This window comes from Nesoenas mayeri (assembly GCF_963082525.1).
Source record: "Nesoenas mayeri genome assembly, chromosome: 8".
Classification (NCBI taxonomy): Eukaryota; Metazoa; Chordata; class Aves; order Columbiformes; family Columbidae; genus Nesoenas; species Nesoenas mayeri.
This window is the reverse complement of record NC_137554.1, coordinates 29,252,594-29,277,054: the sequence shown is the minus strand read 5'-3', so window position 1 is coordinate 29,277,054 and position 24,461 is coordinate 29,252,594. Positions and strand designations below refer to the sequence as shown.

General features: G+C 41.4%; 1 protein-coding gene across 1 annotated transcript in view; it reads left to right on the top strand.

The window, feature by feature from the left end:
- Nucleotides 1–24,461, top strand: part of RASAL2 (RAS protein activator like 2) — a gene marked incomplete at its 5' end in the record, with an annotated part of 174,163 nt that overhangs the window by 115,408 nt on the left and 34,294 nt on the right. The window contains 2 exons of the mRNA XM_080349135.1: nt 10,970–11,076; nt 23,610–23,719. Of these exons, the coding sequence (XP_080205261.1) occupies nt 10,970–11,076; nt 23,610–23,719 (217 nt within the window). The remainder of the gene's footprint in view (nt 1–10,969; nt 11,077–23,609; nt 23,720–24,461) is intronic.

Below are 24,461 nucleotides of genomic sequence, written 5' to 3'. Positions count from 1 at the left end.
CTCCATCCCCTGAGGACAAAGGCAATTTTGATTTGTGGGGCCCAGGAGTCCCTCACTTACCAGGATTCGTCTCAGCTCCTGCATGTGTAAACCTGCAAAATGCTCTTTTGTGTGGAATAAATCATCTGCTATAAATCCTGCACAATTAAATGTGACCCTTCATAAAGTCCCAATGACAAGTCCTCATTGCAAAGCTGCGCAGAGCAAGCTCGCTGTCTAGACAGAGCAGAATTATTTCCCATTTATCTTTCCTGTTGTTGTTGTCGTTAAATAAATAACCGACCGTTAGCCTTGATGACTTTTTTGAACCCCCAGGAACGCTGCTCTCCCTCCTTACCTCTTTCTCATCTACCCTCTTGCAGTGGAGGCTGAAGCCCAGCGGGGCTGCGACCGCTGCTTCGCGCCGAGGAAGAGGAGCAGCTCCCTGCTCCCTCGCTAATGTTGCTGTTGGCAGTCGGGAGCAGATTCCATTATTGCCGATCAATGCCGCCGCCATGCAGGAGGAGGGGAGAGGGAGGGGTGGGAGCTTCCTATTCACAGATTGATCAACCTGCCATTGCATGAACAAATTCACTGTAAGAAAGGCTGGGATGCTGTTATAATAGCTGGAGCAGGAAGGGGCTTGTAAACAGGGGAATGCAGGCTCTTCAGTAATGGTGAGGGTGTTTAAATTGCCTTGAAGCCGGCTATTTTTTTTTCAGCATAAAGCATTATACCTGAGCCTTCAAACAAACCCAACACTGTAAGGAATGATAGGATATATTACACTTAGCTGATGAGCTGTTGTGCTGACTTATTTGAGCTTCTTCTTCGGCACTGAGACCTACTTCTTCTTTTTATTTAAACTGATCCTGTCCTAACCTGCTACCTCTTTTGGATTTGAAAAGCTCTGTTTCCCCCGCTCCCCTTTTTTTGCCTGCTCTCTTGTTTCTGCTTGGACTGCAACCTGACACAAAGGGATAAGAAGTACAGATCCCCCTTACCGCTCCCACCCATGCCTGCTTGGTCAGAATGGGCTGCCAGGTGTGGGGTTGAGAGAACAGGGCAGGATCACGCTCTCCTGTTGGCAGTGTAGACAATAACTGGAGTACTGGAATCCCAAGAGCATCAGCTTCTCCCCACCCTTCCTACCCTGCTTCGTTCACTTACTGTGTTCTGTATGGAAAAGTTTTCTGGCTGGAGAATGAGTCTTCTTTCTCCTGGTGATGTGGCCGAATGGCTGGATAGCAGCACAGAAGATGAGAAAAGCCTTCTCTCGTTTCTTGGTACGGTAGGGTGCTAACTATTTTTTTAATACTACTTTACTGGGAAGCCTTTACTACTTTCACTGGTGCTTAATTTCTTCAGTCACCTGACCTTATTTCTTTTTAAAAGTTTTTAAGTGGTATGCAATTGTTAATTAAACTTGGTTACAATCTGTTTGAAAGAGTTGCAAACAAATTGGGCAGAGTTCAAGTTATAAATGGGCATGTGCCACACAGAAAATAGTTTCTGAACTAAACTTAATGGTCTTGTTTCTTTTCTCTGTGCCGTTTGACCAGCTGATCACTGCGTTCAGTTTGCTTCCACTCCTTTCTGTCAGCTTGTCTACAACTTCACTTTCTCAGCTATGTGACGGTTGTGAGATAAATCAGAGGAGACTGCTGAAAATTGTTATTAAGAGGAATGTTTAGATGCATTTAGAATAAAAACGTCAGCCCAGGGATCAGATACTTCCCTGGAAGGAAGCACAATTGAACAACGCTGTGCTTTGTTTCTGGATACTTAAACATTAGTTTAAGGGCATTCAGGTAGAAAATGGAAACTATTCTTTTATTTATAGTCCAGTGTAAATACTAGTAAGAGGTTGAAAATGTTTTAAACAGAATTCACACATAGAAGCTGGTTATTGTTTTGTCTTTCCCTTAGAGCTGTTGCCATGTCAAACTGTTGTTATTTGGTTTTGTTCTTTCAATTCCATCTCCACACAAATCATTCCATCTCTCTCCTTAATGGTTTCTGTTGTTCTCAGGATGCAGCTTTTCTTTCTATTTTGATAATTTCTAGGTACTGAGTTGCTCAGACGGCCTGCTTGAGATATGTGCCCCTTTTCCATTCTATGGACTATTTAAAATAATGTTTGTTATAATATCTGCTATAATATATATATATTTTCCCCCTCAAAATACAGTACTCACCATTATGGCTCTTTGTCTGCCAGTCAAGCAGGTGCCAGCCAACCCAGATGTTATTTTTCCTCGGTTTTGTTGTCCTCCATCCAGACCATGGGCAGGTACCTGGTGTGTCTGTGCTCTTTTTGGTAGAGTTTCCACTGGTCTCTCTATTGTAAGCAGTTTTCTTACTTAGCAGGTCCAGAACAGCACAGAATGTGGGAGGAAAGCACGGGACTCCCGCAGAGCCTATTTTGATTTGCTGTGTGCTGTGGCCTTCTTTGGGAACGTCACAATAGGTGTGAACAGGGACAGGAGTGTGCATGGGCTGGGCGCTGGTGCTGCTCAAGAATCTGCCATTTTTTTGCCTCCAAGTACGTATTTTTATTTGAATTATCTTTTTTTTTTTTCCTTAAAGAGCTACCAATTCCTAAACAGCATCTTAACTCCGGGGCCTTTTTTAGGGTTCAGTGGCATCCCTTAGATATCTACAGCACATTGGTATTTTTTCTTTGTGTTGCTCAGGGGCAGTATCCTGCCATAGTGAACAAGAGGTGCTGGAGCTCAGAGCAGCCCCCTGGCCTATGGAGTGGAATGACAAGAGCTGTTGAGCTTTGGTGCCTCCAAGAGCCACTCACTTGTGAGAATATCCCAATATCCAGAGCAAACGTTGGCTTTTTCGAGAACGCCTCGATTCACGGCCCTTTCACGGAGAGCAAAAAGATGAGGTTTGAAAGCCGTGGCTCAAGGCTGTTGTTTAATAATGAGGATAATAAATATTGATATCATGCTAATGCGTGTCTAAGTCATAAGCCTCTAAACAAATTACATTGCGGGACCAAGTTATCATGCATCAGCTGATCTGCGCTAATTGTCTGTGTGCAATCTCTCTGCAGCAAACACAAGGTAATTTGAATTAGCAGGGGCAGTCCAAGATCATTAGAACTAACGAGGACATCAGCATCTCCAGGTCATGTGCAGTAGCTCCTCGTGTCTGCTTTTGTGTTGGCACAGTTGTCCAGGCAATTTGTATTGCTGTGCGTGTAGAGTCAACCATTAAGGGAGATTTTAGAGGCTAATGCATGAGGAAGTTAAAAAGGGGCAACCAAATTTTGTATGGCCACGCACATTGTGCAGAGGAGATGTTGAATGGTTTGGGGACGTGCATCTGTTTTCATTTCTGACTCATGTTTGCAGAGCTGGAGGATTCGTTCCTCTACCTCAAAGCGAATGCATCGGTCTAATAGCAGCTGATGTACTCACTAAATGCCACATGTAGTTTCCTTAGAACATTCTGCAAAAAGAAATAATGAGATTTGGTACTTAGAAGCCAAAATTATTATCTTCTACGATATTCTTGCCCTTTTTTCCAGCCTCCTCTTTGTATTAATCTGCTTTGCATTTTAGGTCTTGTCTTTCAGACTGCAAAGTCCTTTAGGAATCAATAACTTAAATGGCTTTTAAGTGACTTAAACTGTCATTTAGGTTGTTTGCTGTGCACCTTCTGAACTGGGCGCTAATTCAATTAAACTTTTTTTATATGCCGGCACAATGCAAGTGTCTAACACCGATGGAATTACTTGATTGTAAAATGAAGATCTTTTCTATTTACCTGGAGCATCTTGCAAGACTTGTCTTATGGACTCAGTCCCTGGTAAAGCACAGTATCATCTTCTAAAATCCCTGCTAATGGACTGGGAGGTTTTTGATCATGACTGGTATCCAGCTGTTGTTTGATGCTGGAGTTCTATAGCCAGTGAGCTCTGCAGAGTTTCCTTTGTATTTTCCTTTCCAGGTTTGGTAGCCTTTGTGCACTTGAGCATACTGTGACTTGGTTGTATTCTCTCTGATGTATCTTCTTGTGGCTTTTCCACCCCTGCCTAGTTGTGTTGATAAATGTGGAAAAGCTATCACTGCAAATTTAATTTTTCTCCTTTAAGTTATATGATGTAGAATTTGCATAATGTATTTTAGTCAGAACACAAACTTGGACTTCAGGACTTAAAACAGATCAGGGGTTTTGTGTTTGCTTTTACCCTGAGCTTCTTACATAGGCATTTAATTAAATTTTTATGACAGTCTGTGAATTGGCCCCAAGTCTGAATTCTCCACAAGTGAGCAAAAGGAGAGAATGCTTCCTCCAAGACGCAACATTAACGTTTGTATTTATTTTTATATGAGGATTCCTATTTCATTAGCTAATACTCATATAAAAGATGTTTTTCAGCCATTTCTTATTCTTTTTCCTTCGTATATATCTCCTAATGCTTTCTATCTTTCTGCTTTTTATTCCTGTCTCTAATTTAGTCAGCTGGTCTGTATTTTCACCAGGGAGAAGAAACCATAAGTAAATACTGACTGCACCCAACAAGTTCTCTTTCTCATTAGCACTATCACATGAGCACTCTGAAACAACCCTAAAGAGACAATGAGACAAAAATAGTCTCTGCTGTCTTAGCGAAGCTGTGAATGCCTTGATGTTAATGTATATGCTGTACTGATATATCATAAACTGCCCTGGAGCATGTTGAATTTTTGTACTTGTTGAAATGCTCATTTATTTTTAAAAAGGCTCTAAAAATGAATTAGATACTCCCTTCTTAATAGACTCAGCACTGTATTTTATTTAGAATGAAAGTATTTGAATTAGTAGCCCAGCTGAATTTTCTCTCTTGATTGAACATTCACTCATGCATATAAAACAGTATTTTTAAAATTAAATATATATGTGTATGTTGGGGGTTTGTGTTTTTTAATATATGCATCTAGGAGGAGACCAAACAATCAGGGTCAAACAAGCACCTTCGTTATTTATTCCTCATGGTAGGTGATCAGTGACTTGCAATGGAGATAGTTAATAAAAATGTAGCGGAGGGGAAAGGCAGCATCTCTGTTTTGGCTTGTTTTCTTGCCCTGCAAGCCTAAAGATTTAGTGTTCTGTCTTTGTAAAGAAAGACAGTAGTTCCTGTTGTCTGTGAAACAAATATTGAATCTCAGTCTCTGTAGTAAACCACTCAAATGGTGGTTGCATCTATGACTAAAATCTGCAAAAACTACCTGCCAACAGCAAGTGCTCCAACTCTTCCAAGCGTAGATTTGAGCCCATTATTTCCTAAGTGTGTTTGAAAAGGAAATCCTCAGCCACAAGAAGTCAAGTGCTGCAGGTTTTTGTTCTGTATTGCTTTTGTAGTTAATCTGTTAGACTAATTGCCCTTTTGACAGAGCAGAAAGCAGTACTGAAGGAGCCCTTGAAATCCTTCCATCCTTCCTAGTCCAGTGCCACATCCCCAGTAGAGTCTCTTCTGCCCGTCCTCCTTGAGATACACTCATCTATCCCGTTCTTACAAATCTTCAATAACAAAGACTTTTTTTTTTCCAAAAACCTTCCTCAAGATATTATTCTATAGCATATCTGGGAATAATTTTTTAAGTATAAGTTTATTTTAAAACCAAATAATGACTCAGAGGCCCATAAAGGTGAACTTTGTTAATTTGCATTATTCTCTTAATGTACTTATTCCCTCCTGCTTCCCGTGTAGGGTCTATCACACTCTAATAGAACCTTCTTTCCAGTTAAGACTGTGAACAATTTGGGGCAGAAATGGTGCCTGTTCTGTACTTGGTCCAGCCATGCCGCATCCTGGTATGAGGCCTCGAGGCATTGCCAGATTTGAAATGTAAAATAACCTGTCCGGGGAGATGAATTTCTAAAATGGCATAGCTAAAAGGTAAATATTTAAATTATTTGTCCACTGTGGTAACCATTACTGCATGAGTGCTACCACATTTAGAACAACAAATTTTGCTTAAAAAGAAAAAATAAAGAGGCATAATATGTGCAGCTTATTGATCCTTCCTTCAGCCAGAAGGGTCATTGCAGGATTGTTTGATTGTTCAGCTAATGATCTGACCAGCAGCAATTACCATTTTCTCATGGTGAGTGCCACGGTAGCTACGTAAAAGGGGTGGAAATATCTGGGTGGGGTTCGGTTTTGTTTCAGCTGGGTACATTTTAATACAAGTGCACCTGGGAGGCAGTTGTTGGGAGTGCTCGGTTCTGGAGAGGTAATGGGTGGGTTTGAACTGTATTTTTCAAATACCTGTAATTAAACTGGATGTGAGAGGGGGAAGCAATTGATTCTTTTTATGAATCATATCCTCTGTCCCCTCTGGTTGCAGACCAAGGTGCCATCATATCAGGATGTGTGCAGACAAAACGAAGGAAGGCCCCAGTCCCTGGAATCTGATTCTGTCTTTCATTTACTTTCCTAACCAGTAGATAATATACACCAGAAATCTGCCCACTTCCTAGGAAAGGCAACACAAAGATACCAAATATGTTTGGAGAATGAATTTGAGGATGGATTTTTTGTTGTGGTTGGTTGGTGGGTGGTGGTGTTGTTGTTGAACACACTCTATGTCTTGGAAAAGAAACATTAATTATTTTTTTCAGTAGCACAGTGTTTTCCAGTGGATGGTAAATGTAGCCTTTCACAAATCCAAATCTTTCTTGCACATCAGAGCGAAGGGTGTTGTAGCAGATAACAGGTCAGCGCTAAGCCACCTGTTATTATGAACTGCTGAAAGTCGCAACTCATAAAACCGTGATTTTGATTATTGTGACTTTTGATTGATTTATTTTTGCGAACTGTTAAATGTCACAATGGATAAAAGCCTGCTGTGCAGAACGTGACCACGCTGAGAACTGTATCGCAGAAATATAGGACCTGCCAGCCCAGAGCAGGTGATCTGATCTGTTGTTTGCTGTGACAGACACCAGTGCCAACCGTTATGAGTAACAACAGAGCAGAGCTGTGCTTGCCAGGGTGCTCTTACCTCCTTTTTGCAACTCCAGGTGGGTCTTTGGGACCACCTTAGAGTCACCTACTGGACTCCATGAGCAGGAATTCCTATCTGGAGATGTTCCTGCCAGTCCCAGGAGGACACAAGCCCTGGGTAGAAGGTGCCGCAGTCTTGACATGAGTCCCACTGAGACCGTGCAGGAGTTCCGCTGCATTTCCTTTGCAAAAAATCACAGACATCCCTGTAATCTTTGTTTCTGTGACCTTATTTGCAATTTCAGTAACCTAATTCCTTTCACTCTAATCCCTGAGGAGGCTTCTTTGTTCCTGAGTGTTCTTCCTGCCCTTCTCCAATCCTTTTCTAATTCACAAAAATGGAGATAGAGTAGCAAGCCCTGTCCTACAAAGCTGGAAGGTTTGTTCAATCTCTACTTCTCCCGACCTGAAAAAAACCCACAGCTCTTCACAGTCCAATACAAATTCCCACAACAGCAAGGTTTCAATTTCAAGTGGCAAGAGCACCCAGCATTAGGAAATTAAGACTGAGTCCAAGAGCCACATCCTGACCGGAGGTCATTGAGGCTACAACGGTTGCCTTTAAAGGAGTAGTAAGTGTCTCCTGTGTTACACAAACCTGCCTTCTGGCCAACAGAACAAGCTGTGGTGTTGCAGAGGGTAGAGAGTGGTGCAATGTGAAGATATGAGAAGAGGCCAACCCTCATTGTATCCTTGGGCAGGCATCCACCATTGCTGCTTCAGAGGCATCCACCATTGCTGCGTAATTGGCTCAGCTGCTTTGCCACTGTTTCTATGTAGTGTGTAAACATTTATTTGCATAAATATTTATTAACGTAAGTATTACTGCATATCACTAATATATGAGGTGAGAAATGAAAAGTATCCCATAAGGACGTTTACAACTCATTTGTCTGATAGATATTTTAAGGTTGAAAAGGGGAAGGTTTGTCTATCTTTTTTCTTCCCAGAAATTGCTAGTGCATGAAAAGGGTTTCAGATTGTTTATCCATAGAAACAAGGTGATTTATCTGTAGTCTTGGTCCCTGAGAGTGAGCAGTGCAGAAAGCAGTTGTAATTTAATACTAAGCTGACGAGAGGTGCATTGATTTTTACAGCAGGTGAAGATTATGCAAGAGTAGCCTCTGGCATTACTGGTGGAACAGGGGAAGGAACTATCTAATTTTTTTGCCTGGTGGTGACAGGATAGGTTTTTGTTGGTTTTTGTTTTTCTTTTTACATAACTCAGCAAAAATACTGTTCTACGGGCATTGTGGCAGGTTGCTTTACATATGATTTCCAGTTAACACATCTCGACAATTTTGCTGTATCTAGGTCTTATTTTTTCTGAGGACTACGCTGGTTTTTTGCTCTTGTTTTTTGGAAGGAGAAGAGAGGGAAAGGTGGTTTTATTTTTAACTCGTTGCAGGCACCTTGTGAATATTTCATTTTCCCTTCCCAGTTCTGTGATGGTCTGAGAACAGAAGAAACTTGTTTTACCGATGGAATCTCAAGTGTTTTATTTGGAGAGAACTTGAATTTCTGCGGGGTGGATGTGGGGGGGAGAGGGAAGGCAAGGAGAACCAGGCACGGTCCTTGTCGTAGCTCTTCAACTCCATTTGGCTTGAAGTTAAACTTTTTCCTAAACTGACCCTCCTGCAGAACCTATTGTTGAAAATAGTGGGGAGTTCAGGCTCCTGTTTTCATTTATGACTCAGCAAAGTTAACAGAGTGTGTTAAATTACCGAAGCAGCTTTGATGTGATTTCCCATGTGTGAGAAGTGAAGAAAGCCAAACCTATTACATTACACATTACTATTTGATGTAAAATAAAAGGTGCTCGCTTTAGTCCCCAATTCCGAGTGCATATATCGCTCCCCTTTGCTTTCATTACGTTTACAGTGAGAACAGCAGAAGCAATCATTTAAACCCTACGTAACACAGCTCTCTTTGGGAAAGCAGTACTTACGGGTGCTGCCAAAAAGTTTCCCTTCATAGAGGCAAGTGGAGGAGGCTGGCAGTATAAACCTTCCGATAAAACTAGCAACCTCTGCAAAGGCTCCCGAGACGGTGCGACTGACCGTTCTTCAAAACCCTTGGTCTAGCGCTGGCCCTGCTCCAAACGCTTTGTTCTCTAAAGGTGCCCTGACAGCGACTTACCCTCCAGCGCTGGAACAGGCGATGCCTCCTCAGCTGTAAGAGAAAGTGCCCGATGCCGCTCATCACCCAAAGGAGAAATGTCCCCGAAAGCGGTATTGCTCGATCGCAGTTATTACCGGCTTTGACAGACTGTGATTTACCTGGTCAGGGCTTGTGCATCGTCCTCACGGTCTCAGCAAACGGCTCTGCCCTCCCCATTTTCCAGTGGTACCTACACTGTGTGTTAGACTTTGTTTGCCCGGTTTAGGAGGCTGTTCTCCCTCGTAGCAATTCTTTCCCCATCGATGGTTATGAGCAGATTGAGAGGCTGAGCATTACCGTTCTGTTTTTTTAAAAGATAAATATCTACAGTGAGAGACACTAACACTGCAGGGTCCAGATTTCTTAGCCTCTCGTTCAGGTTGCTCCATTTTGTCGTTCTTCAAGCATCCATGGGAGGTATGCATGGTAACTCTGGTGTAATCAAAACCCGGTATGCAAAGACATCACAAGTAATGTTATCCCTGAAGAAGGCTTTTCTCATTTTTTTTTCTTCGGTTATTTTGAGGAAAATACGGCTCTCATGGCACCAGCTGGCTGGCTGTCTCTCTAAACCTTTTTTTGCTGCCGTGAATCAGGATATACAGTGAAATTTTCTGTAGCGGAGGGAAGCCGGCAGTTGGGCGTCTGTTAATAGCCTGAAAGTAACTAATGAGGATGTGCAGTCGGAGCGATTGATTGAATAGCTGCAGTCCTCTGTGCTTCTTTTTCACTAGCTCGCTCGCTCCCTGCAAGCGGTGGGAAGGGAGGGGGATCGCAGAGACCCGGCGTTCTCTCCGGTGAAGTAGCACGGATCCCCAGGGCCAGCCGGCCAGAAATGGAACTTAAAGCTTCATCTGTCTCTTGAAAGGAAAACGGCAGGAGTCAAAATGTCACTGTCTGGAGTCACGGCTTACTCCTTTTCTTTAAGGTTCAGAAGATAACAATGGACTTTCTGCTAGGAAGTGATTTTTTTTTCCTTCTTTTTTTCTTCCTTCCCCGTGTTGGGGGATGTTTTGTGAAGCTGGATTCCTTTAAGTCTGGCAATTGAGCTGGAGATGGGCAGCAGTTGTGATAAAGGTATCTGTGTGTTTATGTATCTGTATCTAGCTATGTATAAAAATTCATGTATGTATGGTATATGTGTGTTTGTATAGATATTTTGAATAGCGTGTATACTTTATCTAGTGTTTATACTAGAAAAAGATACAAGTGCATCTTTTATGAATATTTGTGCTTATCAGATCAGCCTGCGTGGATTTAAGATGCCAAAGTCATATCTTAGTAAGGTCATATTGCCAGAATGAGGAGAAGTTGACCTATTTTTTTATCTGCAGAGATATAAATGTCGTATTACCCGGGCTGTTACGAGTTTTCTGCTGGTTGCATGGTTTGAGCAAGTAATGTGATCGTATAAGACCGAACTTTGACCTTTGTCAAATTGTGTTCAGCTGTGACTAAAATTGAGCTTCCGTGTGTCTTCATTTTAGTTATCAGTTAGTTACTGCATTGCTTATGAAAAAAAATAATCTGGATGCTATTTCACAAACAGAATACTAAATATGTTTGGGTTTTGATCCTTACCAGTGTTTTTTAATTGCCTATTTCCTACAATCAGGTCAGATTCACAACCTTGAATCTATGTCAGTGGAAATGCTGTTGTAATTTAGTAATTAAATAAGATACAGAAAAAAAGGTGAGTGTAATTCAGCAGTTTAATAATGCAAATGAAACTTTGCTGAGGCGTCTGTCCTATAGAGCATATAACCTGACTATTCTCCACCCCCCGGCGCCCATTCACCTTCTTTTTCTTCTCTTCCTTAGAGGTCCCAGCAGAGAGATCTCCTCGCAGACGGAGCATCTCCGGGACCAGCACCTCTGAGAAAACCAACTCCATGGATGCTTCGAATACTTCTCCTTTCAAAGTGCCAGTAAGTGTGCCTTTCCTGCAAAGGAGGAATGTTTCTCATTGAATAGGAGGAGGAGATTAAAATATCCCAGTGTAGAACTAAGCTCTGGAAAAAAAAAAAAACCAAACTACTATTTACTTAATATTTCCAGTTGACCAAGAGGTATTGCTATCAACTGCCATGTATGATCAGTGAGATTTCTGGTAGATCTGTAACCTAAAGTTGCAAATAGTGAAACATCAGTGTTAATGTGGGCAGCAGCCTATATAAATACTTATGAGGTCGCTGCCAGGGATTGCATTGCATATTCAATGTTGACTAGGAAAAAAGTGATTTTAGGTTGGTGATAGCGTGTTATTTTCCCCTCATACCCATGAAGTGCATGAAAAATTGAAATGGCTTTACAGTTTACTTGGAAGCTGATGAAATTTCCGCAGGTGTGTTAATTGCTCTTTAGCTCTTCAGTTTTTGTCATTAGTTCGGTTTGCTGTGAGTCTGCATGAGACTCTTTCAGCTAGAGTCCGGATTTTCTTGCCAATGTCAGTCCTTGGTCAGTGTATTCAAGAGCACAAAGGCCTTTCTATTATTAGAGTGAGGGCAAGTGCTTCAAGTGAAAATGAGGTGCTCAGTAATTTTTGAACAATATTTGTTCATGGTTTAAATATCTAACTTGAATAGTGCAAATATTTTCATACCCCTCTTTATTTTTGGCAAGTAATCTGCCTACTTTAAAACCTGAGGAAAACAGGAGAATTATCTGGTGAACACTGGGGTTTTGTGTATTCTCTATGGACTCGAGTACTGTTTCTGTACCTTAGTGTATATGTTCTTGCTTTGCTTTAGATAGTACTCATCCCTTTTAAGCACACTTTCTAGCTCACTTTAAATCCCTGTGTGTGTGAAACTTGGGTTTTGATTAAAACCTACATTGTGTCATTTTAAAAGTGAAAAAATAGCCAAGGATTTAATGAGAGCTACTTAAATTATAAAAGGATTAAGGCAGGTCAGAGTGTGTAGAATATATGGTATTTAAAGCAAACTCATGATTTATTGCAATTGAGAAACAGCTGAAGGAAGCAGGGAATATACTGGCTATCCATACTTGGTCCCTTTTCGGAATCATAGAATAATATAGATTGGAAGGGACCTCCAGAAGTCTCTGATCTGTCCCCCTCATCAAACCTGGACCAGCTTATACCAGGTTGCTCAGGGCGTTCTCCAGGCAGGTGATGAAAACCTCCAAGGATGCAGATTGCACAGCTTTGCTGGACAACCTGTTCTGATGTTCGACTATCCTTGTTGTGAAGAATATTTCTTTTGTAGAGGCTTTCTTGTCAGAACAAAATTTGAACTTCTAATATTGATTGAAAGACCATGAATCACATTTTCATCTAGTTCAAAATACATCAGAAGTAGCAGTTAAAGCAGAATATATTGCTTAGTCTTGAGAAGCAAGAGCTCAGAGGAATATCTTAGCAATGTGTGTAAATACCTGATAGAAGGGAATAAAGACAAGAGAGCCAGGCTCTTTGGATAAGAGGCAGTGAGCACATATTGAAATACAAGAAATTCCGTTTCAACATAAGAAACCCCTTTTTTTAACTGTGAAGGGTGATCAAGCACTGGAACAGGTTGCCTGGAGAGGTTGCGGAGTCTCCATCCTTGGAGATATATTCCAAACCAGCCTGGACACATGGTCTTGCTCTAGTCTACCCTGTTCTGAGCCAGGGGGTGGACTAGACCCTCTCCAGAGGTGCCTTTGCTGATTCTATTAACTCAGTCACTTCAATGATCTGTTTTGTGGGTGGTATTTAGGGGAGAAAAGGGGTCTTGCTCTAGTTGCATGTAAAGTTTTCACAAGAATATTCTATTACATCAAGTTCTGAGATTTTTATGCTGAGCACATGGTCCACACAGTTCCAGGAGGACTTCTGAACTCTGAGAGCCTTCAAAAGTCCTACCTATTCTCATCTTCAGTTATGAGAAATTCTCTGTATTCTTTGTCTTCATCTATAAGTAATTGCTCTAGCCTCTAGATGTGTACTTGCAATGCCATAGTCTTTGTCTAACAACTGCAAGCTACATATCAGAAGTGTTTGATTACTATCTGTATTTTTTTATATGTCTCCGTTTTCCTTTGTTCCTAATTTTCGTACATTTTTATAATATTGAACCTGTCTTTTAAGTAATGGTTTAATGTTTCTCTAATTCTTCTCTAATAGTTCTCTGATACCTCTTAGCTTCTGTGGCCTTTCAAAACAAGAACCTCGCTGAATGTTTCTTGTTTTCCCAGCAGTGTATTGGGCTTTCAGGACTCCGGCAAAAAGCTCAAGAAACAGTGCATGGCTGCATTTCTTGGGCATAAACCGGGGAAAAAAAATGCGAATGTATTTGTGCGGTGTGTAGCTGCTTTTTCTGCCTGGCCACCTGTATACCCAGGAGCATAATGCACCCTCCTGTCTTTCTCATAGCGACAAGGCTTCTGGCTTGGCAGGTTTGGCTCTGAATAGCCCATTTAGATGCTGTTATTCCTTAGCAGGTTGTGGTGCAGGTGGGGGCTGAGATCACCCTGGTTTAAAACATGCCAGCTTCTGATCTGTTTAAAAGATCAAACTGCAGTCAGAATTCAGATTGCTTAAGAATACAGATTGCTTAAGAATACAGATGCACTCAGCCAAAACTACTGAAATAAAATACCCCGCTAACTTTGTGGATTGGCACACATCTAATAGGTGGATGATAAGATGGGGAGGAATCGTGTTTCTTCCTTTGATTTATATTAAGAATTTCTCAGGTGAGATGGTTCGGGCGCCTTGTGAAGGTCTCAGATCAGCGATCCGAGAAGAGCTTCAAGTGAAGGATGTAAGGGGGGCTTTAAATTTGTGTGTGTGAGAGGTCATCTTTATTTGACAGGGATCTATTGTACATATAAAGGAAATGAATAATAACAGAACTTGCATTTATTGTTTTTCCAGACATTGACACCCACAGTGCAGGTCGGAGCTCTATGGGCAGCTGCAGTGTGGTGCTGTCTCAGTTATTCTTTGCGTGAACCTGACTCTGTGCCATCCCTCTTCTACTGGCTGCATGGATTTCTAACAGAAAGCAGCTTAAGGCAGGGGACAGCTTAACCTTCTTCCATGCTGATGGAAAATTATGCTGAGACTTTCATAATAAGTTGCTTTTACAGCTTTTTAAGTTTGCCTCTCAGAAAAGCTATTTAAAAGCTGTCTTCTCAATAGGACAGTGGCTTCCAGCATGTTCTGTGTGGGTTTTTTTTTTCCTTTGAAACACCAGGCAGTGATACTCACTCAGAACAAGGCATCTGTTTTTTAATACTGCTAATTGGCATTTGTTTAGCATCTGGAATTTTGATTCATAGCAGCATAATGGCCTTTAAGTGAACATTTCCTTGACGAGACATTTTTCAAGTAGTCTCAGTGGCAGTGGTCAATGAAGGATTCATTTTAAGGAGCTGATGTGTAAAGTTCAGGAAATTTGCCTTCTTGCCTCCCACATGCACACTGGAGGAAAAGATGTATGTTTAAATTTACTGTTGTGTGAAAAGTAGAATTTCAGTAGTTACAAACATACTCTAGGACTAAGCACTATGTGGACCAGCATGTGCATTGTGTTTGTTATTGTTCTCACCCACCGAGGGGAATAAAGTGGATTCTGCTCACACTGACATTGCCCAGCACAAGTCATACACACAGAGATAAGAGCTCTTGGTGCTTGTCCTTTCTTCCCTGTTTCCCCAAATATTGCTGTCTGAACTTAAAATATTAGTCTCCATCCAGGTTCAGTTGTGTTAATTGCCATTTGACAATTTCCAAGCCTATCTGAGATGAATATTGAAAGGGAGCAGAAGGGCATGAAAGGCAGGAAAATTTAGTTGAGGAAGTGTGTGTGTCTTCTCACATACAGACAGATGTGTGCTGTTTTTAGATACGCATATATAGGAAAAGTCGTATTTTTAATAATGAGTATTATTTGACTGAGCAAATAGGAAGGCAGACGGAACTGGCTAGAAGCAGGCATGGTGACGCAGAGGTGGGCGAGAAACCAGCTTTTCCCTTCCCACACACACTATGTCCTGGCAGAGTGTCCCAGTCTCAGCGCATCCCGTTCCTACTGTTCCACCGCTGAGCCCCGGCAGCACTGCGGCAACGGACCGTGTTCTCCCATCGCTCTGTCATTGCAATTGAGGGACCAGGCTAAATACAAGATTATAAAGATCTTCAAACCTGCAGTGGCAGGGTAGAGAGGAATTGCTAAGCCGCTCCTCAGACTCGCGTTGCGCTCGCTCTACAATTTGTGCTCCTTTGGGTTAGGGTTGTTAGCGAGTTGTTATTACAAATAATACCTGATTCATCCATGTCTGCTGGCTATTAGAAAAAAAAACATACAAAAAAGGGCAAAGAAACAAGTGCAAATGAGATGGGAAAGCCAGAACACAATCTTTGAAATAAAGAAAATTGTTTTTATAGGAGCACTGTGTGAATATATTGCCTGCCTCAGTTTGTTTCTAGTTGAGAGTATAGTGGATCTATAGAAATACTGTCTGCCTCTTTGCTCTTCAAGAGTACTGCTAAATGGAACAGAAGACAATGCAGCCAGCCTAAGTGAAGGTCAAAGCTTGATGAGATCTCACGGCTGCCCAGCCTCATCTTTTATGCAGTCAGCAAGATTGTGGCTTCTCCAGAGCGCGGCTCCGCTCCCGTCATGCTGCCAGGGCAGGACAAGTCTGAGTATTTCTGGCCACGTGACCCGATGGCATACAAGTACATATTTTTAATTCCGCCTCAGCGCTAATGCAGAGGTGGAATTGTTGATTTACGGTAGCATGAGGCATTGTGGCATCCTTTGTGAAAAACTGGCTGTGCTCAAATCTGTCCTGGAAGATTAACATTTTTCCTTCCGCTTTCCCTTCTTTTCTTACTGTAACACATTTGTTTGAGTCTCATTTGTCTGTGATGTGATGGCTCAGGTACGCTGGCTATTCTGCAGATTTTGTGTTGGGAGGCATAAATGGGTGATTGACCACGTCCAGCACGCTCACCAAATTCTCATCCATATCTTTATTCTGGGATAATACTGTCCATAGGCTCTATAAGCTTCACAAGATTTTTCTGCCAAGCAGATTTGTTCATTAAATCTAACATAAGAGATGGGTATAACCTGTCTGTGAACCTCAACAGCAGGAACAGTTTTCTCATGTTTGGTGTAAACTTGACTTTATCTAATTCCCCTGTAACTAATGTAGGGTAACTATGAATGTATATAGCTTTAAACACTGGTCACATTCCAGCTGTCCTTGGTTTAATAGCATTTAAATGCGTACCAACTCGTTCTGTTCTTCACCTCCAAATCACAGCTCACTCAAGTTATGCAGAGTTTAATTAATGCATCCTCTGCAAATAAGTCCTTCTGGCCCTTTTATCACTTTCCTTGCTCCTATGTTTTTAATTCCCTTCAATTGATTCTCCAAGTTCTGGTACTAAAGTTCACAGGAATGTGTGTTATCAGTTTCTAATTGCTCACAACCCTTTGTGTTATTTCTCTGTCCTCCCTGGCCCTCGCTTTAACCTCCTAATTTAATATAGCTCAGTGTAATTAATGTGCTGTTTAACTTTTCTTCCAGATCATTAACAAAGATGTTAAACAGAGGCAGTCAGGCCACTATCCCTACCACATCCCATTGGACCCGTTCTTATACCTTGATACCTTATCACTTGTCATAATTACTCTTTTTAGGTATTCCTGCAGCCAGTTCTCAGGTTTGTGTTACCAGCTTTGACAAAGTTCATTTCCATTAATTTTTCTAATTAGTATATATGTTGTATTATCAAAAGGTATTCTGAAGCATTGGGCTGCTTTCTGGCTGTGTGCCAGGCAACTGAAGAGCCGGGGTCAGGAAAGTTATTTCCTGACCTAAGAGAAAGACAAAAATGCAGCCGCCTGAATCGTGGTGAGGGAGCTCAAAGCTGTCACTTGGCCATGTACTTCAGCTGCAGCCGATTTGCTGACAAACAGTTGCTCGATTAAACACTCTGATAGACTCAAGTGACCTTTTTGTTATAATATTTATTGTTTATCACCCTTGTTTTGTTACTCTCTAGACAGACTTCTGACCTTTAGTCCTTAATTCCTGGAAACGGGCTTTTAAGGGTGCTCTTGTCTCCTGCCAGCGCCTGATGCCGACAGCCCCCGTGAAGGCGGCCAGGCTCTGCTCCCAGTCACGTCCGTGCTAAACACCTGGCTGAACTGGGATCTGAAGAGCTGATGTAGCTCTCCCCAGTTATCTGGTACCTCTTGTCTTCATGATTTTTTAAGTATAATTCCCAGTGGCTTGGAAATATCATTCCTTTAGTACTTTTAACTGTACATCACATGGAGTACATGCAATCCTATGATCCATTTTATTAATAGATGTATTATCAGTGTATTCCTGTTGGGGTATCCCCTCCGTTTCCTTGGTTTTCTTATTACTGTTCTTCAACTTGTTCATCCTATTCTACATCCCTCCTGTGGCAGTAAACAATTTTTCATTGGAAAGTTGAAATTGTTATCTGGCCAAATCTGCAGTCCTGTCCCATCAGGGGAAAAATATCTTCCTGATCCTTGCTGTTGATCAGCTTGTGTCCTGAAGCATGATAATTGCTCACTCTTGTTATTTTTAAACCTGACTAATGCAGCTACATATGTTATTCTTCCTTATATAAACACATAATCCTTTTTTAATCTTCCTGAAAAAAATTCTCTGTATAATATCTTGTGGTAGAGAATTCTACGGGCTGATTTATAGATAGCATTAGAAAAGGTCTCCTGACAATCAGTTAAATGTTCTGCCTCTCATGTTAAATTGCCCCCTGGTTTTCTTATGTAACAGGGCGCATGAGGAGCTTAGTTAACTTCCATTCTATTTGTTTTATACATCTATAATCCCTTTTTGCCTTTGTTTCTAAAATAAAAAGTCGGTCTTTAAAACATATCATTTGTAAATCCCCTTCTTGTCTGCCTTTAATCAGTTTATACTTCTGGAGTTTAGTTTTGTTCCAGTTTTCTTGCTGAGATGGGAAGATCAGAGGAGGGTGGTGCATTAGTGTGAAAGCTAAGGCAGATTTACATAATACCACTTTACTTTTATTGTGCTTTATCCTTTGTTTATACATTCAAGCGTGTTTTTTTATTGTTCTCTGCCTATGCACAAACCACCTCTTCAGTGACATAGTTGCAGGCTTTTTGGATGAGTTGATGGTGGAATTTGACTGTTGTAAGTCACTGTCTTTGTTCTTTATATTACCACTGAGGTGTATGTATAGTTGTTTTCATCTGCTTTTCTACTGTGGGAGTGGCTGAGCACCTTTTCAAAGGTAGTCATTGCTAATATTTTAATAATGAGTGTTGCTTGCTCACAAGCAAACTTCTCCACCTCCTTGCTAGTTACATTGGCATTTTGTTGTTCTACAGGGGATAGATAGTAAACATCACCATATTTGCTCCTGACTGCTGGAATATCCTGGCAGGTTTATCGTTCCATTTCTCGACCTGGCTATCTTCTCCTGCTTCTTTGCTTCCCATAGCTTTACAATGTTATTGGCACAGGAGAACACTTTTTTAAGAAATAAAATGCTTCGTGTACTAAACAACGTGCAATAGCTGGGAGGCAGCTCTGCTGTCAACCATAGTCACTTGAGTGTTATCTTTGTACCCATCCAGTCCTTCCCCTCAAAGCGAACAAGTCTCATCGCTCTGTAAATGAAGCTACCCACCTGCTGTTATTAATAATGCATTAGTGCTCCTCGTTGAGAATTATAAATGTCCAAGATGCATTGCAAGCCTCCAAAAGGCAACGTGTTTGTCCCCAGAAATACCTGACGTGGGTAATGGTGCTGCAAACCACAGCACTGTATATAAGATGAACTGTTATCAACGCCCATTTTACCCTGGTTTTTGTGCTTTTAAACTTCCACTGCTACAGTTGCATTTCACATATAATTTGTGTTAGAGCTTATATCTAGTTTTGTTAGTTCATGGGTGAATTAACCTTTCACTTTCAAAACAACAAAGACAATCATTATTTATTATGCATGGGCTATTCTCTCCAAAGTGAAGAATCTCTGTGTCTCTAGGGAGCAACAGTCAAAGAGCTGAGTAGTTCATACTTGGGCTGTCGTTGAATTTGGTGGGCAGTTCATGTGCTGTTCTGCTGAGAGGAAGGACGGACAGACAGTTGGCATGTTTGGCGCAGAGTGAGCATCTCCTAAAGCCAAAGCTGCCCTGAACAACAACCATCCCAGAGTCTAAAGTACTTGGGGGTCAGAGTTTCTATACCCTCCCTGTGCGGCTGTAGAGGGATGTTGTAATACAAAAGCCTGCTGAATGTATTGCTTCTCTGGTGGCAATTTCTTCTTGGCAGAGTGAGAGAGATGAGTTGCTTAACTTCCCAATGAGATGAATAGAATTCTCAGTGGGATTGAATTATTTTTAGATGTTGTATCACTGGGATTTCTTACCCAAGTGTTTGATGCTTTTGGCTGAGATGATGAACCTGCTCTGAACCTATTTCACATGCCTGAGTGTGTACTTGTACTCTTGTCTGCAGCCATCTCACTGTTCCATCCCTGTTCCCCTAAGCCTGTGGTTCTGAGGGGAATTTGGACTGAGCTTTGTCTCATTAGGTGTGAACCATCAAATCTGTCTCGTAAGAGAGTAAGGCACAATTCTTCTATAGTTATGCACTCACTGAGCTCCTCTTAAAACACTGTGTTTACATGCTACAGATATTTTAAAATTGCATCCTAGCTAATTTATCCTACAAAATATTTTGTACTATTTTTATTAAGAACATAGTCTCATAATGTCTGGTAGTTTGGGTAATAAATGTAGATCTTGTTGTCTTAAGTTGTGTGGTAAATTCACACTGTTTAAAAAAAATTCCATGGTGATTCTTAAAGCTCAAACACTTCATTACATTTAGGTATGACAATGAAACAGCAGTGTATTTTGTGTTGAAATAAGTATTTAAGAGAAATACCTAGACAATAAGAAAAGTAAGGGATTTTTTGTCTTTTTAATGGTACAAGCTACAGTTATTAGCATTGGCAGGATTTTCTCTATAGGAGGAAAAGGAAGAAACACACTTTCAGTTAAGATGGTATTGTTACAGATCGAAGCTTGTTTTCCATCACTGCATCTTTTTTTATATCAGCATTCAGTATTTAAAAGCATTTCGTTTGGCAAATGGAAGTTGAAAAGCTCTGCTCAGTTCTGGCACGTGTGAATTTTTCATGCTGCTCCCCGGTTGTCCATCTGTAAGCACTGGCCCTGCGTGAACTTACCAGCAAGGTGCAGAGAGCAAATACCGCAAATGTTTTCACATCTTTTGAGGATGACCAAGAGGTAATTTTTATCCTTAAGTATGTTCTTACCATTTTTATTTTTGTATACTCAACTCCTGTATAGCCTTGTTCAACCTCAGATAGCATATTTATTTCACTAGGGAATAGATTATCTTCAATTAAACCATGAGCATGTTTCGCTACTACTAAAGCAATGCCAATTAAAAATTGTGCATGCACACAAAAATGAATATTCACAGTCCCCTATCTGAGTGGGATTTGGAATGATTCAATATAAATACTGCTGGACCTCTGCTGAATTGGGTCAGCTTTGTCTTCTTTGCCCTTAAGCAGAGAAAAACATGTTACTTCGTGTTTGCAATTTGAGTAGCTTGAGAGGGACTGGAAGGAAGCCAGGGTCCACCAGCTCTGAATCCCTCTAGCTGGGTTTGTTACCTTTTATGCTGAGAGGTCAGAATAAATGAAAGTGCCTTTGGAAGTGCTATACATCCTCTGCTTGAATTCCAGCAATGGCCCCAAGAGAAGCCCAAGAGCATCTATTGATTACAGGGGTTTTTCAAAGGCACTTTTTCAATAGCAGGACTAAGATAATTGCAGGAACATGGGTAGAGTTTGTGTCACACGCGGCTAAAAACACTTCTTCCCTTTAGACAGTACCTTTTCCCTCAGCATGCTATGCAGATTTGTGGGAGGGTTTTGGTTTTGTTTTGTTTTATTGTTTTTCCAGTATCTAGATATGAGGCCTTTTATTTTCCACTTTGTTTTCTATTTCAGGAGAATATAGCAGCTTTTACCCCTGAGGAGCCTGCTGGCTGGCAAGCCTCAGGAACTGAAGGGCAGCCTTAAATGCAGCATTCCTTTCAGATGCAGAAAACAGATTCCCTGTGTCTTTGTCCCCTGCAGCACCATCCCACAGGGCATCCCAGTTTCTCGGTGCTGCCCGTGGACGGGCACGTGTCAGCTCTGGTGTGTGCCAGCAGATTGTTTCCTGCACAAGCATTTGGGAGAAGACAATCTGCTTGTGCTGGGAAGATCCTACAGCCAGCACCAGGTGTGGATAGGCTTCCAGTAACATATCGCCATCCACATCTCGGTGGAAGACAGGCCGTCATCCTGCTGTTTTTGCTGGAGGTGTCATGGGTGTGGGCCTGAAGAACTGTGGGTTTAGTGGGATTTCTTTTTTATTTTGTATTTTTTTATGCTTGAGTACTAAGCAGGACTCACCGGTTCATTCATTGAAAGCAGCAGAGTGAGAACAAGTGTGAGGACAGAGAGAACCCACCTACCAGTGTGTATGGAGGGGGAATTGTGCGTTTTCAAGGAGCGAATTGTGTGGAAGACAGACAAACTGACTGTAAAGAGACCACGAATAGCAGAATGAGGGAGGCTTGAAGGGTGTGCTCGTGTAAAGGGAAGAGGATACGTTTTGTTTCAAAACGAGCACTGAAATTGTGGGAAGATTAGGGGCAAATATAAAACTGGAAAATTGGTTTTAGAGATGCTTGCAGTGTTTGTCTTGAACCCGAACCTGACCAAACTTCCAAACTTCACTGTTTCGAAGCAACTACCTTTCAATCAATTAACCTGGCATTCACTGATCAGGAGACATGATAGCCCTTTCCCTTGAAAACTGTGGAACTATAGTGCAGCCCAGGTTGGAAGAGACCTCAAAAGATCACCTGGTCCAACCTTCTGTGGGAAAGGGAGCCGACATGGAATTATGTAGCACCCTGTCTAGTCATAGCTAAACCTCATTTTGTTCATGAAGAAGTGAATAAGATGTGAGATTTTTCAGACTAAGAGGTTACAGATAAAGTAATTTTTGTTGTGATAGCCTGGTTCTTATGACTCTGAGAGGTGAACAAGTCACACACTTCAGCTTGGCTGAGTCACCTGGAGCCAATAAAACATTCTTGCTTTGTCGGTATTCTTTGTAGGAGAGAACAGGAGACCTTGTTTGTCTTCGATTTGCTGATTCCTGGCTTACAGGAGGCAGCTGTGGGCAACATCTGTCACCTGTCCCAATCACAGCTTGTGGAGTCTTGCCTTGAGAATGTGTTCAAAATTAGCTATACTCGACTTCTGTTCTAGCAAAACGAGGATGATGGGAGAGCAGGCTGACTGTCACTGTCACTAGACCTTTACTAACATAAGGCTGTAAATCTGCTGGTTCAATCCACACCAAAGGAAAATTCACAATGAGCAAATTCTGCCAACCTATAACCAGTCTATAATATTCTTAATAAATGTGCTTTCATTTTCATGTATTGGGTAAATCTCCCAACAGGGTACAGGGGCTCTGTGCAGGAGCAGAACAGATTCAGCCAGTAAAATGCTGCTTAATCCTATTGGAGTAAAAACCTCTATATTTGCTTTGATCGTACCAAAGAATGTATGTGCTTGTATGTCTATAAGCCCTGGAAATGACACAATATGATTTATTTAAAATGCATATTATGTTCAAAGTAATTTAAAGGTCTATAGGAGAACTGATCCCCAGAGGCTCCCTCCAACTAACATGGCTTTGGGCTGCGATTGTTTAGTGAACAATTATAATTCAGAAAACAGGTTACTTGAAGATTTAGTATTTCTAGATCATAAGGAGATCTTTGAGTTGGGCTTTGCTTCAAAGCAATACCAGAACTGGTACCTGAAGTCACTAGTATGAGAAATCTTTTGAAATTTTCAATTCTGGCTCGTGAGCCTATTGAAATTACAGATTATCCTAACACTTACCTGCTATATCTCAATTTTAAAAGGAAAACCTGAGTGCAACTGCGAGTGCAATAGAAACTCATAATAAAAGACATCTTGTACTCTTAAACCGACCAGGAATTAAAAACATGGTGTGTAAAGGAGAGGTAGGAACAAATACTGATATCTAAGACTACTCCTTATTAAATGATAATTGTGGAGTTCGGGACCTCTTGTATAATAGTTGGAATTCTTTGAAGTGCACCACTAATGTGAGTTGTGCTAATTATTGCAATTTGCAGCTATCACATACTGGAACTGTCATTGATGAGGTAGCCCTGCCTTTCTTCCTGCTCAGAGGAGGCCCCATAACAGCACGTTCCGTAATCGTTGTCAGCAGGAATCACTGCTGAGTTTGGACTCGGTGACAGTGCATTGATTGATTTATTACTGGCATCAGTCTCCCTGTTTCACTTCTGCAACTTCTCATTTCAGGGCTTCTTCAGTAAACGTCTGAAAGGGTCCATCAAGAGGACAAAGAGTCAGTCGAAGCTGGACAGGAACACAAGTTTCCGTCTCCCATCTCTCCGCAATGCCGATGACAGGTAAGGTTCAACGCATCTCTCAAAACAGTCTCTCCTCATCCAGAGGCACTTTGCAAAATCTACATGCAGCATGCATACGCACTCACAGAATGAGAGCAAAGAAGGAGATTTATTGTTAAGCTGACAGACTGGGTGGTTTTTTGGGCTGAGCCTGGTATATTAGAAGTTATTTGGTGTGCAATCTGCTGCTGACACAGGACTGAAAACTTTTACTGCTCTTAACAGCTGATGAAAAGTTCAGGTTAAGCATATGGACTCAAATACTTTTTTTCTGCATCTGCTTTAAATAAGCTGCAGACTTTAAATTTCATGACACAAAACCATCGGGTTGATCAACTTTAGAGAAACTTGCCTTGCTGCGTTTGATACTTACGCACGGATTGGTGCGGTGGCCGATGATGAGGAATTGCGTTGGTGCGAGCGGATCAGCTGGCTCTGGCAAAGCACAGAGATGTGCAGTTGTACTTTGGGTACACTGAGAATCCTTACTAATGTCAGTTGTATTGTTACAGTAGTGTTACTACAACGAACAGACTGTCTGCTTTTCAGAAAACTGGAAATCTCGGTAAATTCTGGCCACCTTAGTGCTCCATTTGGTATGTTCTTGCTTGTTTAATTTTTGGCTGGCAATTCAGACTGGGAATGGATTGTATATGAGGCAAGCAAAAGCTCTCACGCACAGTTTTTCGTATTTGTAAAGTCTCTTGATCGTTTTTATTAAACATTACTCTCTGTTACTTTC